The sequence below is a fragment of the Arachis ipaensis genome, chromosome B2 (genome assembly GCF_059453495.1).
Source record: "Arachis ipaensis isolate K30076 ecotype BB chromosome B2, ASM5945349v1, whole genome shotgun sequence".
Classification (NCBI taxonomy): Eukaryota; Viridiplantae; Streptophyta; class Magnoliopsida; order Fabales; family Fabaceae; genus Arachis; species Arachis ipaensis.
Genome location: NC_142437.1, coordinates 92,376,606 through 92,390,773, shown reverse-complemented (window position 1 = coordinate 92,390,773; position 14,168 = coordinate 92,376,606). Strand labels below are relative to the sequence as shown.

Genomic DNA, 14,168 nt, shown 5'->3' with positions numbered 1-14,168 from the left:
CAAAATAGCCGAAAAGCCCTCCCCTGGGGCAAGGCTAGCTTTTCCTCATCTTATTTGCCATCTATGTTACTCAGCTGGAGCTTTTATAGAAGGAGACATTCACATTGAGGAAGAGAAGCCCATCACTAAGAAAAAGATGGAGCAAGCAAGAGAGCCCATTCATGGAGCTCAAGAGGCGCAGGAAGCTCATCACCATGAGATCCCGGAGATGCCTCAAATGCATTTTCCTCCACAAAACTATTTGGAGCAAATCAACACCTCCCTAGGAGAATTAAGTTCCAACATGGGACAACTAAGGGTGGAACATCAAGAGCACTCCATCATCCTTCATGAAATAAGAGAAGATCAAAAAGCAATGAGGGAGGAGCAACAAAGACAAGGAAGAGACATAGAAGAGCTCAAGGACATCATTGGTTCCTCAAGAAGGAAATGCCACCATCACTAAGGTGGACTCATTCCTTGTTCTTACATTCTCTATTTTTGTTTTCTCTATGTTAAAGTGCTTATCTATGTTTGTGTCTTCATTACATGATCATTAGTAGTTAGTAACTTTGTCTTAAAGTTATGAATGTCCTACGAATCCATCACCTCTCTTAAATGAAAAATGTTTTAATTCAAAAGAACAAGAAGTACATGAGTTTCGAATTTTTCCTTGAACTTAGTTTAATTATATTGATGTGGTGACAATGCTTCTTGTTTTCTGAATGAATGCTTGAACAGTGCATATATATTTTGAAGTTGTTGTTTAAGAATGTTAAATATGTTGGCTCTTGAAAGAATGATGACAAGGAGACATGTTATTTGATAATCTAAAAAATCATAAAAATGATTCTTGAAGCAAGAAAAAGCAGCAAAGAACAAAGCTTGCAGAAAAAAATAGGCGAAAAAAAAAAGAGAGCAAAAGCAAGCAGAAAAAGCCAAAAGCTCTTAAAACCAAGAGGCAAGAGCAAAAACCCAGTAACCCTTAAAACCAAAAGGCAAGGGTAATAAAAAAGGATCCCAAGGCTTTGAGCATCAGTGGATAGGAGGGCCTAAAGGAATAAAATCCTGGCCTAAGCGGCTAAACCAAGCTGTCCCTAACCATGTGCTTGTGGCGTGTAGGTGTCAAGTGAAAACTTGAGACTGAGCGGTTAAAGTCAAGGTCCAAAGCAAAAATAGAGTGTGCTTAAGAACCCTGGACACCTCTAATTGGGGACTTTAGCAAATCTGAGTCACAATCTGAAAAGGTTCACCCAATTATGTGTCTGTGGCATTTATGTATCCGGTGGTAATACTGGAAAACAAAGTGCTTAGGGCCACGGCCAAGACTCATAAAATAGCTGTGTTCAAGAATCATCATACTGAACTAGGAGAATCAATAACACTATCTGAACTCTGAGTTCCTATAGATGCCAATCATTCTGAACTTCAATGGATAAAGTGAGATGCTAAAACTATTCAAGAGGGAAAAAACTACAAATCCCGCTCATTTAATTGGAGCTATGTTTCATTGATAGTTTGGAATTTATAGTATATTCTCTTCTTTTTATCCTATTTTATTTTCAGTTGCTTGGGGACAAGCAACAATTTAAGTTTGGTGTTGTGATGAGCGGATAATTTATACGCTTTTTGGCATTGTTTTCAGTATGTTTTTAGTAGAATCTAGTTACTTTTAAGGATGTTTTCATTAGTTTTTATGTTAAATTCACATTTCTAGACTTTACTATGAGTTTGTGTGTTTTTCTGTGATTTCAGGTATTTTCTGGCTGAAATTGAGGGACTTGAGCAAAAATCAGATTCAGAGGTTGAAGAAGGACTGCTGATGCTGTTGGATTCTGACCTCCCTGCACTCAAAGAGGATTTTCTGGAGCTACATAACTCAAAATGGCGCGCTTCTAATTGCGTTAGAAAGTAGACATCCAGAGCTTTCTAGAAATATATAATAGTCCATACTTTGCCCAATTTTAGATGATGCAAACTGGCGTTCAACGCCAGCTCTCTGCCCAATTTTGGCGTCCAGCGCCAGAAACAAGTTGCAAAGTGGAGTTCAACGCCCAAACTGGCACAAAAGCTGGCGTTCAACTCCAAGAATGACCTCTCCACATGTAGACTTCAAGCTCAGCCCAAGCACACACCAAGTGGGCCCCGAAAGTGGATTTGTGCATCAATTACTTACTTCTGTAAACCCTAGTAGCTAGTTTATTATAAATAGGACTTTTTACTATTGTATTGAACGATCTTGGAACCATCTTTGGATCATTTTTAGATCTCTAGACCTCCATGGGAGGCTGGCCATTCGGCCATGCTTACCCTCTATTCACTTATGTATTTTTAATGGTAGAGTTTCTATACTCCATAGATTAAGATGTGGAGCTCTGCTGTTCCTCAAAGATTAATGCAAAGTACTACTGTTTTTCTATTCAATTCAACTTATTCCGCTTCTAAGATATTCATTCGTACTTCAACCTGAATGTGATGAACGTGACAATCATCATCATTCCCTATGAACGCGTGCCTGACAACCACTTTCGTTCTACCTTAGATTGAATGAGTATCTCTTGGATCTCTTAATCAGGATCTTCATGGTATAAGCTAGATTGATGGCGGCATTCATGAGAGTCCGGAAAGTCTAAACCTTATCTATGGTATTCCGAGTAGGATTCAGGGATTGAATGACTATGGCGAGCTTCAAACTCGCGAGTGCTGGGCGTAGTGATAGACGCAAAAGGAGGGTGAATCCTATTCCAGTATGATCGAGAACCTCAGATGATTAGCCGTGCTGTGACAGAGCATTTAGACCATTTTCACAAGAGGATGGGATGTAGCCATTGACAACGGTGATGCCCTTACAAAAAGCCAGCCATGGAAAGGAGTAGGATTGATTGGATGAAGACAGCAGGAAAGCAGAGGTTCAGAGGAACGAAAGCATCTCTATGCATTTATCTGAAATTCTCACCAATGATTTACATAAGTATTTCTATCCTTCTTTTATTATTTAATTTCGAAAACTCCATAATTATTTTATATCCGCCTGACTGAGATTTACAAGGTGACCATAGCTTGCTTCATACCGACAATCTCCGTGGGATCGACCCTTACTCACGTAAGGTTTATTACTTGGACGACCCAGTGCACTTGCTGGTTAGTTGTATCGAAGTTGTGACAAATTATGAATTAAGATTAGAGCACCAAGTTTTTGGAGCCATTACCAGAGATCACAATTTCGTGCACCACGCTCTCTGGTTTGGATATGGATCCAAGGATGATGAAAACTCTTGCGGTTCTTATTCCAAAGGTAGAAAACCCAGTTTCCATGAAGGATTTTCGACCTATTAGTCTCTGTAATGTGGTTTACAAAGTTATAACGAAGGTCCTGGTCAATAGACTTCGTCCCCATCTCAAAGAGATTGTTGGACCCCTTCAAGGAGGGTTTATCTCGGGGAGAGGAACCCCAGACAATATCATTGTAGCACAAGAGGTTCTCCATTTCATGAAGAAGACAAAGTCAAAGAAAGGCACCCTGGCCTTTAAGATTGATCTGGAGAAAGCATACGACAGAGTGGATTGGGGGTTTCTGAAACAAACCCTTGTGAGTTTTTGGCTTTCCTCCTCCGACAGTCAATCTGATTATGCGTTGTGTCACTACTTCCTCACTGTCTATCCTCTGGAATGGGGATAGATTAAATAGCTTCACTCCGAGCAAGGGTCTTAGGCAAGGAGATCCTATATCACCGTATCTGTTTGTATTGTGTATGGAGAGATTGTCTTGTTCTATTAATCAACAAGTGGATAGGGGCTTGTGGAAGCCGGTTGCGGTTTCTAGAGGGGGTCCAAGAATTTCTCATTTGAAGTTTGCCGATGATTTGCTTTTTTTCTGTAAAGCCGAAAAACAGCAAGTTCAAACTGTAATGGTAGCTTTGGAAAACTTCTGTAGAGCCTCTGGGATGAAGGTTAATATGGAGAAATCTAAAGTGCTATGCTTCAGGAATGTTTCAACGACAAGAAAAGAGATTTTCATCGGAGTGTCCTCCATCAGATTCATCCAAAACTTGGGCAAGTATTTAGGGGTGAACCTTAATCACTCTCGGGTGACACACGCAACTTTCAACGATGTTCTGGACAATATTCGAGGAAGGCTAGCCAGCTGGAAAGGGAGATTGCTTAATAAGGCGGGCAAACTCTATTTTCTCAACTCGATAGTGACTACGATTCCTACTTACCGCATGCAAGTATTTCTCTTCCCTAAAGGGGTAACTAATAAGATAGAATCCATGATGCGAAACCTTCTATGAAACGGTCAAGCTGATGGTAGAGGCCTGAATCTAGTTAACTGGAAGGTGTTGGTCACCCCTAAGAAGTTTGGGGTCTGGAAATTAGAGATCCTTTTTGTGCTAATATTGCTTTTCTCGGAAAGCTAGTTTGGCAATTTTTTCACCATCCTGACAAGCTATGGGTTCAACTATTGACGGAGAAATACCATTCTTCTAAGGATGATTGTTTCAGTCGGTCCCGAGGAAGAAGATCTTATGTTTGGAAAAGTATATGTCGAGCTTGGGATATCCTGAAGGAAGGCTTTATTTGGTGCATTGGAGATTTAGAACAAAACTTTTGATTTTCTAAATGGAAAAGAGAGGGGCAACTATGTCATGAGATGAATTATGTTCACATTTCTGATTCGGATCTCAGGATCTTGGACCTTTGGTCATCTGAACAGTGGAACCTTGAGAATATCTATTCTCCTCTGAATCAGTATCTACAGAACAACATTAACTCTTACAACCCGGATGTTCAAGCTGGTTCAGAGGCCGGTTGGTGTTGGAATGGTGCGGCTTCAAAGGTTTATGATACTCATAGTGGTTATTTGTGGCTCAGTAAGAAGATGTTTAGTTGGGAGGATAGGGGTAATTGGCTTTGCTTTGACATCAACATGTTTCGGAAAAGTACAAATTTTTGGCCTAGCTTTGTCTTCGGGAGGCTCTTCCTACTGCTGTATTTCGTTTTAGGAGGGGCATTTTGCACACGAATAGCTGTCCACGATGTTTTTCAGGTCATGAATCGGTTTTACATTGCATTCGGGATTGTCCAAAAGCCCAGCTAGTTTGGCAAGCTTTGGAGATCTCCGGTCAACCTGTGGATTTGATGAGTTGGTTCTTACATAATAGCAAACAACGCCCCTTTAGATTCTTTTCTGGTCTCTGATGGATTTGGCGTTCGAGGAATAACGATATCTTTCATCCTCACGAGCCTTGGACCACATACAAGGTGACTGGTATGGCTTTGTCCTTGAAAAAGGAGTTCTGAAATATTTTTGAGTTGCAACGACTGTCTATCCCTCCACTATTAGTGGCTCTTAGATTCCCCCCTCATGGGTACCTTTAAGATTAATTGTGATGCTAACTATCTTGACAATGGTGCTCGGGTTAGTTTTGCTTGTGTTAGCAGAGATTGGAGGGGAATGTGGCAACGAGGCTGTCTGGGAACAATTGAGAATTGTAGCATTTTGCAAGGAGAGTTGTTTGCTATTTGGAGAGGCTTTTTTTTAGCATGGGACTTGGAGCAAAGAGATATTATATGTGAGACAGACTGTGTGGATGCCTTCACTATTATCAATAATTTACCGGATTACTTTAGTTTTATTGATCATTTGGTGTTAAAAATCTGAGATATCATGTCTTGGAAATGGCGTGCTGATCTCTGGTTGATCTTGAGAGATGCAAACACAGTGGCAGATATCATGACAAAGACTGCAATAAGGACCATTTCTCCTTAAGTGGAGCTTCCGTTGTCTTAAAAAGAGTTTGAGGGTAATATTCAGCAAGATTGCTTTTTTTTAAACAATTTCTTGTTTTTTTTTCTAGTTGTTGTTTATTTTCTTTTAACTCACAAACAAAAAAACAACGGTAAAAATTAAAAAAACATTTAAGAAAAAAACTGTTAATGTTTTAAGAAAAAAAAAAAGTAATTGCAATTTGCAAACACGGGAGAGATTCGCTAACCTCCAATTCTTTTTCGGCCAAAACTATTCTCTCTCTGCAGGTCTCACTCTACTCCCTCTCTGGAGAGAGAAAAAGAAGGAAAATAGGCAAAATCACAATGCCGGCTCCAATACCTTTCACGAGCGCATCGGCCATGATCCGCCGCCGCCTCCTTCAATCCACCCGCACGCGCGGAGGTGCATCCTCCGGGCCTAGCCGCTGGACAAGCCCGGGCCATGAGGAAACTCCCAAGGGCCTTCTCTTCAACCGCACCCCTCCTCCCCCCGGTCAATCCCGCAAGTGGGAGGATTGGGAGCTTCCTTGCTACGTCACCAGCTTCCTCACCATCGTCATCCTCGGCGTCGGGCTCAACGCCAAGCCCGACCTCACCATCGAGACCTGGGCCCACGAGAAGGCCCTCGAGCGCCTCAAGATGGAGAACAGCCTCGCCGCCTCAACCGGAGCAACAACAACCACTACCGACAACAATAACAACAACGGCGATAACGGCGATAACGTTGAAGATGTGCCCCACTCTGAGTCTTGATCCAATTACTGTCGATTCGGATCGGACTTTGGTTTGTTCATTTTCTTTTTTCCTTTCTTTCATGTTAGGGTTTATAAATGGGATGGGTGCATTGTAATAATTGGTATAAAATAACTGTGAGGGGAACATGAACTCCTGCTTTTTGAACTCTAGCTTTGCGGTTACTACTGCATTTGAGGTAGTTTTAATTCACTGTTTTTTAGCTTGTTAAAGGTGAGATTGTTGACTCGCTTTTGTTGCTATATTTCTATGAATGTGGATAAAGACATTCCTGAATCTAGAAGTTATGATACATAATTTTGTTTTTGCTTCCTCATATATAATTCCTCAAATCCGCAAATTTCGTTAGCTACTGGAAGCTCTGATGGGAGGTGAGTTAAAATGAATGATTCTGGACATGGCACCTTAGCCTCCTCGACCAAGTGGTCGATGTATCGATCTTCAGTTCCCTCACACTCCTAATTAGACTCTGTGCATGTTGTTACGTTTTGCACCAAGTATGCACTTATCAGTGTCATGGTTTGCTTGGGTGACTGACAAATTGATTAATTCAACAGAAGTGGATTGGACTGTGTTCATTTTGTTGGAGGTACTTCCTAGTTCCTACTTAAATTTTTACATATGTTTTTCAATGTTGTTCCAGTTTCTGTGCTTTCAGTAACTCTGCATGTTCAATGCTCTTCCAAGATACTTTTATGTTGCATTTTATTGACGGTGAGAAATGAATTGTAAGATAAGGTTTACATCAATTTTGATATTGGATTTGCAAATTGGATTTGATTAGTTAGCTGTGCATATTCATGCTTTTTGCTGTAGATTGTCTGGCAGTGAATGTGAATTTACTAATGCTGATTCTGTGATTTCATTATTGGAACTTGGAATAACCTTCAGATTATTAGTTCTTCGGAACAATGAATACGTAAAGGAATATATTTGGAGTGTTGTGTGCTTTACTTCACAGCTGATTATGATGATAACTGTATTCTTTTGACGGGTCGAAAAATTGTCATCGGAAAAAGCCTGTATATGATATATGTATCTGGTAATTGAGCATTCCCTTTTAAGTTTTTGAGATTAATTAATGGAGTATCGAGACAGGATTGTGAATACTTTTGAGTAGAACCAGCTTTTGTTTAAATCCAAATGTATTACCCCCACCTTGTGTAACTTGGCTGCTCTAAATGTATTACCCCCACCTTGTTTTACTGAAAGAGAGACTGTCTAGTATGTTCTGAGCCTTTTAAAAGGGTGGATACGGGCTGGGTCAAAATTTTTGTCTTGGGTAAAGTATTGTTTTAGATTCTAACAAACAATTGGACTAAGTTTTAATTTTTTTCCCTAATGTTTGAAATGTCATATTTTTATCTCAAACCTCTTATTTTAGTTTTTTGGTCAAAATCAAAATTTTTCTTTCAAAAATACCCGTTCTTCCATTATGATTTTTTTTAGGTAGTGGAAAAAGATCGTAACTGTAGTAGTCACAGTGGTATTTATAGTGATTTGACAGTGAATGTAACAGAATAATAAGAGAAGAAAGAAGTTAATAGAGGAAGAAAGAGTATTTTTGAAAAAAATAGGACAAAATATAACGTTTTGAATGATAATATGAGGCTTTAAATATTAAGAATGAAATTTGAATTTAGTCTAATCATTAGGAACTAAAAGAGTATTTTTACCCATTTTGTCTTTGTTTATCCGAGATTTGGTATGCATCACGGTTTTTCACATTTGTGTTTTGTGTGACAGCTAAACTGAAGGAATAAATTTCATTGATTAGCATGCATCATAGCTATTTTACAATAGAAGCTAATCCGTGAATGAATTGTTGCCTCTCTAAGGGAGAGCTTGTCCATCCCATATATCTGGCCTCCTTTCACAATAAATTTCATTATGTATTGTATTCAATTCTCTTTCTCTGATTACTTGTTTGTGTCATTTTTGGAATCTTGAGACTTGAGAGCAACTTCTTTAACACTCCTGAGGTTCATGTTGTACATTAAAGTTTGCTGAATAGAGTTAAGCTGTTAGATTTTTACTGCAAACTTGTGTTTAATATTATAGAAAGCCATGATATAAGGATATTGAACTCATAGTAACCAACGATGCCAACTCACCACTATAGGGGCAATGGTGTGCAGAGCAGCAATCTGCCACCATTGAAGGCCAGTCCATTGTGGTTAGGCATCATGGTGGTTTCGGGTAAGGTTGCATTTGTAGTGGCGAAAATGGAACTACAAATTGCGCCCTCCATATCTCTGAATATCTAATCTTATTGACTGTGATTGATTATTCTTTTTTAATTATTCTTTTTACTTTTGCTTTTGTGACTTCACAGGTGAGGTAATGTTTTAATCCTTTTACCCTTTTTCTATCTACTAGCAGTAAGCCTGAGATTTGCAATTTTTAGACTCTGTTTGGTTAGTGGGTGTCCCTTTTAAAGACATAGATAGGGTGATACATGGATGATGGTGGATCAGAGGATCTTTGGGTGATGATGGTGGGCCTGTTGGGTGATGTCGATGTCATAGTGGTGATGGTGTTGGTAGAGGAAGAAATACAATGGATTAGGATTATAGGGTAAAATTGGTATTTCTCAAAATTATTATCAAACAAGTTAAAAAACGTGTGTATCTTCATGTTTATGTTTTTATTGTTCATATCTTTTGTGTCTTTATCTCACAATATTGTAATTTAAAAGAAATAACAAATTAGTAGTGCTTCGCTCGCATCCATGGAGTATTAATAATTTTATATATACAATTTGAATTTAATTTTAATATATAGTCAATATAATTTTAGAGGTGTATTGAATTATATAACGTTACGAGTTTATGATAGTAAAAATAATTATTTTTTATATTGATTATGTAAATAATTATTAAAAAAAATGATGTAATTGAATAATTTTATGTAAAATATTTTGGACTGTTAATTTTTTTCGTGTTAAATGAAATAGCTAAAAAAGATAATGCGTAAAATGTGATTAATTTCTTTTATTACCATTTGTTTTATAGAGAGTAGTAAAGTAGTAATAATTGTGCTAATTATTTTAAGAAATAAAAACCGATTTGATAATTAATAATGAACTTGATGAATAGCCATTATACCAAACAAAAAAATCATTCTTTTGCGAAATAGGAAATAAACTTATAGATTATGGTTCTCTTTTACTTCTTTATTAATTATGTTGGTCTCTATAATTTTATCAAATTTATAATTAGGTTTTTATATTTTTTTTCTTTCAATTGAGTCTTGACATTGTTTTTAATTTTATTATTAGATTCTTGTAAGTTTTAGAGTTAACGAAATATTTTTTTTGTAAATTAAAGATATTCACAATTAAGAGTTTAATTAGATCTTTAACTACATATTTTTTTTTGGAAAGAATATTATGTTTATTTTAATATTTTTGACACGAAAAAAATCTAAGTACAAAATTAGAAGCAATGTAGAGACCCAATTAAAAGAAAAAATATAGAGATTTAGTTATAAATATGATAAAACTGTAGAAACCAACAAAATAATTAAACCTTCTAAATATGATCTCAAAAATTACACAAAAAGAAGTTCATCCAACATTTAATAAAATAGGAAATAAACTTATGGATTAGGGTCCTCTTTTGACTTCTCTATCAACACAACAACTAAACAAAGTGTGATAATAGAAAGATTTTTATGAGGTTTAGTCAAAGTTTTTAAATACTAGGGTACAATGGTAGTATATTGGTTTTATTTTCATGGCCTAGAGTCAGTTGTACAGTGTTGGCGACTTGCTCGCAAACGGTGTGCATTGAGTTCTCCTAGGACAGGGTTACCTGGGCATGGGAGTCAGCAAGAAGAAGCTTGGGAGTTCTTGATGAACTTCTCTGGATCCTATTCTAAACATTGGCTAGCAATTGGGAGACTTCAAGGTTTTACTATCTTTGATAGTCAAGGGTGGAAAATTTTTTAGGGGGCAGAGAGATTTAGAGAGAAGATGGAAGGGTGTAGTCTTATCGATTTGGACTAGTGGACTCCAACACACTTGGTTTAGCCACATGCAGCGGTCATCAGTTCATCTCTAAACACTTAGATAGATTGCTCACCTCAGATTCTTTGTGCTTATCTTTTTCGGAGAGTTATGCGGAGAATCTTGCTAGAGCCAATTTAAATCACTGTCCTTTTTTACTCCATTTGTCATAGTAGGAAGAATAAGTTTAGTTTTAGACTCTCTAGCTTTCAGGCAACCCAAGCCCCTCATCCGCTCTTTCAGAATGTGGTAACTGGTAAGGATTAAGAAATGTTTTGGATAAAGGTCAGTCATACCCAGTGCGTTGCTTATCTAAAGTAAAGGGAGGATGCTACTCTATTTAATAATATTTTTTTGCCATATTTAAAATAAAAAAAGACCTAGAGTAGAAAATTTGAACGCTCCAGCAACAAATAGAAAGGGTGAACGCTTTTTCACTAAGGTGTAGAGAAAAAGAACTTCAAGTTGACTATAACACTTTGCTGGCTCAAGAAGAGTTATTCCAGTATCAGAAATCTAGAGAGCAATGGGTTTACTAGATTTCTAATCCAAAGGAACTTGAAACAGAGGTAGTATTTTTTATAAGATATTTGGCTCCATTGAGAAGGTCTCTTTAGAAGCTTTCCGTGACCAACTCATACCTAGTCTTTCGACTAAAGCCTATGCTAATTTAACTAAAGTGGTATCAAAAGGAGATATTTAGAAGGTGGTTATGGAGATGAGCTTCTTTAAGACTTTTGGTGTAGACAATTTTTAAGGTTTTTTTTTTCAAAGAGTACTAGAACATAGCTGGTGATCATGTATGCTAGTTGATGATAAAGGCGTTCTCTGGGGTCAATATTAAGTCATCTGTATTCGAGACCCTAGTTTTTTTACTACCCAAAGTAGCCAACCTTTTAGAATGATAGAGTTTTGTCTTATCAGCCTCTGTAATATTCTATACAATACAATGACTAAGATTATTGTCAACAGGCTCCGATCCTATTTGTAAGATATCATCAGCCCTCTACAAAGTGGTTTCATTCCTAGAAGGGACACCTAGGAGAATACCATCATAGCACAAGAGGTCTTACACTCCATGAAAAAACAAAGTTTAAGAAAGGGACGCTGCCTTCAAGATAGATCTTGATAAAGCTTATGATAAAGTTAATCAGGATTTCTTGGAGTAGACACTTGGTAAGTTTGGTCCCTTCCCCCCTCCAATCAATTATTAGGCTTATCATATGTTGTGTCTGATCCTAAGAGGGGTCTCAAGCAAGAAGATCGAATATCTTCATATCTTTTTGTTCTTTATATGGAGCTTTTGGGTTGTTGTATTTGCTCAATTGGTTGATTCTGAGAGGTGAAAACTTGGTCTGTGTTGCGAGAAAAAACACTAATATCTCATTTGATGTTTGCAGATGACCTTATGTTTTTTTGCAAAATAAAAATGAACCGTTATGTGTGTTATTGCATCGCTAAACAAATTCTGCAAGGCTTATAGCATAAGAATTAATTTTGAGAAATTAAGAGCCTTTTGTTCATCTAATATATCCCGACAAAGGAGAGATATGTTTACGAAGATGTTGTCAATCAGGCTCACTAGCTCTATGGGCATGCACCTGAGGCTTTTGATGCGGCATACTAGAACCTCTAAAGTTAACTTCTTTGTGGTGATAGATAAAATTTAAAGTGATTGTTTTTATGGAAGGGTAGATTTTTTAATAGAGTCGGTGAAATTTGTAGCTAAATTAGTTTGTGTTTATACATCTATGTTATAAGATAGCATTTTTAAAAGCTCAACCTGCTTCCTTTTAAAAAAAAGGTTAAAAAAAGCCTATTATAACTTAGTCGTATACTGAAAGTTCACATTTTAAATAGCTGAGTGACATTATAATTCTGTTAGGGTTATATTCATTATGTCCCATTATTACAATTAATCATCAACTAGGAACTGATCACAACATCATTCTGCATTTCACTTATAAAAGTACTTACACTAACATGATAAGCTAGGTAGGTTTTTCTGGAGATTAAAGAAAATAATATAGAAATTCACATATGCAAACTTGAGTATTGGAGTGTCTTTTGTAGGTATCCACACTTTATGTTTTAATGATCCAATGTATAACTCATCTCAACAAGAAGAATCAAGTGCAACATTTTTTTTTAGATGAGCTATACCTTGAAAATCATTTCTACACCATAATATTTGACACCCACTGTGGAGCCAAATTTTTATTTTTTGAATTTCAGCTCCTTTTAGACTGTGACAATGACGGATCATAAACCTAGATGATCTAAGGCATAAAATCCTTAGCAATGACCCAATGCAATTTCCATAAGGATATAGGTGGAAATGGAAACCTTAAATTCACAATGTAATTCCACAAGGAAATGTTATAGATGGTTGTTTGAGCGTCACATTGTTTGGTATCTCTCTTCTAATAAGACATAGTTCTGAAAAATTTGTGTTTTGGAGGAGATCAAATTCTTGATTTGGTTGAGTCCCCAGTCAGCTCTTCTTGTAACACCCTACCACACAAAGAATTACGCTTAAATTCTAATTCAATGGTGGTTAGGCATTACTACCCTTAGACATACATAATACATAATACATAGATACACAATCCATAAGTGTAGAAGGAAGATAGTAAGATATGAGCCTATAAAAAAAAATTAACATCACCCATTACACACACTTACAAAAGGATGGAGCATTAGAAGTTCCATCCAAAATGCATATTTTTAGTATCTATATAACAGTTCTAGACTTGACCCACAGAAATAGGCCGCCCAGACTGAAACGTCACCAGAGTAATACAAATATAAGCCTATTTCTCCAAGCAATTTCTCTATAAGAAAATATATTTGTACACAATATAATTCAAAAGGGAGAGAGATCTCTAGTCATAAAAAAAAACTCAAAAGTCCAACTCCACTTCTTCACCTGAATTTTGCACTCTCACCGAGGTGTGCTGCGATCGGTATCTGAAAATAAATAAGAAAATAACAACGGGTGAGAATCCGAAGGTTCCCAACAGGATAACAAATCCAAATAATGACTACTTAAGGAAACATGAAGCCTTTAAACATTCCTAAACTCCAACTCCACAAAATTTTAACACCTAGGGTCTTAACTAAGTCATACTAGGTGAACTAACTAAGGTGTACAGTAATTTGAGTACTTTACGATCTCATTAATTTCTAATTATCAGCTTAACTTGTCTCATTTTTAGTTTTTTAGGGGACCAAACATAATTAATTACATTACAAGGCAAACACAACAAGAAAACAATTAAGTCAAGTAGTACAACTAGCAAATAGATAAACAAATATGAAAAACAAACAATTATGCACACCTAAATAAATCAAACAAATGCATATGATGCATGCTTGCTCTACTGACCGTGAGCTCACATGTCGGTTACATTGCCAGACCCGACACATCTGGTAGCTAACCCAGACATACTCTCTCTGTTGTGCATCCCCAAGAGAAAACCTATAATATATAATCAAGAGAGAGTACCCTTTCACCTTCTCATTGGAGGCAGTGCTATCCAGGAGAGTACCCGACTACCCTTACGATAAAAGAGAATGTGAGCGGGACAAAACTACCATTCCCATATATCCACCACAGCAGTGAGCAAGCGAGACAAAACCATCATCCTTGCTAGAT

The 14,168-nt window shown here is 37.0% G+C and overlaps 1 protein-coding gene across 1 annotated transcript; it reads left to right on the top strand.

The window, feature by feature from the left end:
• The first annotated feature begins 5,973 nt into the window (after positions 1–5,973).
• Positions 5,974–6,817, top strand: LOC107625476 (uncharacterized). Its single transcript, XM_016328129.3, has one exon. It carries the CDS (start codon positions 6,073–6,075, stop codon positions 6,499–6,501), a length of 429 nt encoding a protein of 142 aa, XP_016183615.1. The 5' UTR covers positions 5,974–6,072; the 3' UTR covers positions 6,502–6,817.
• The last annotated feature ends 7,351 nt before the right edge of the window (positions 6,818–14,168 follow it).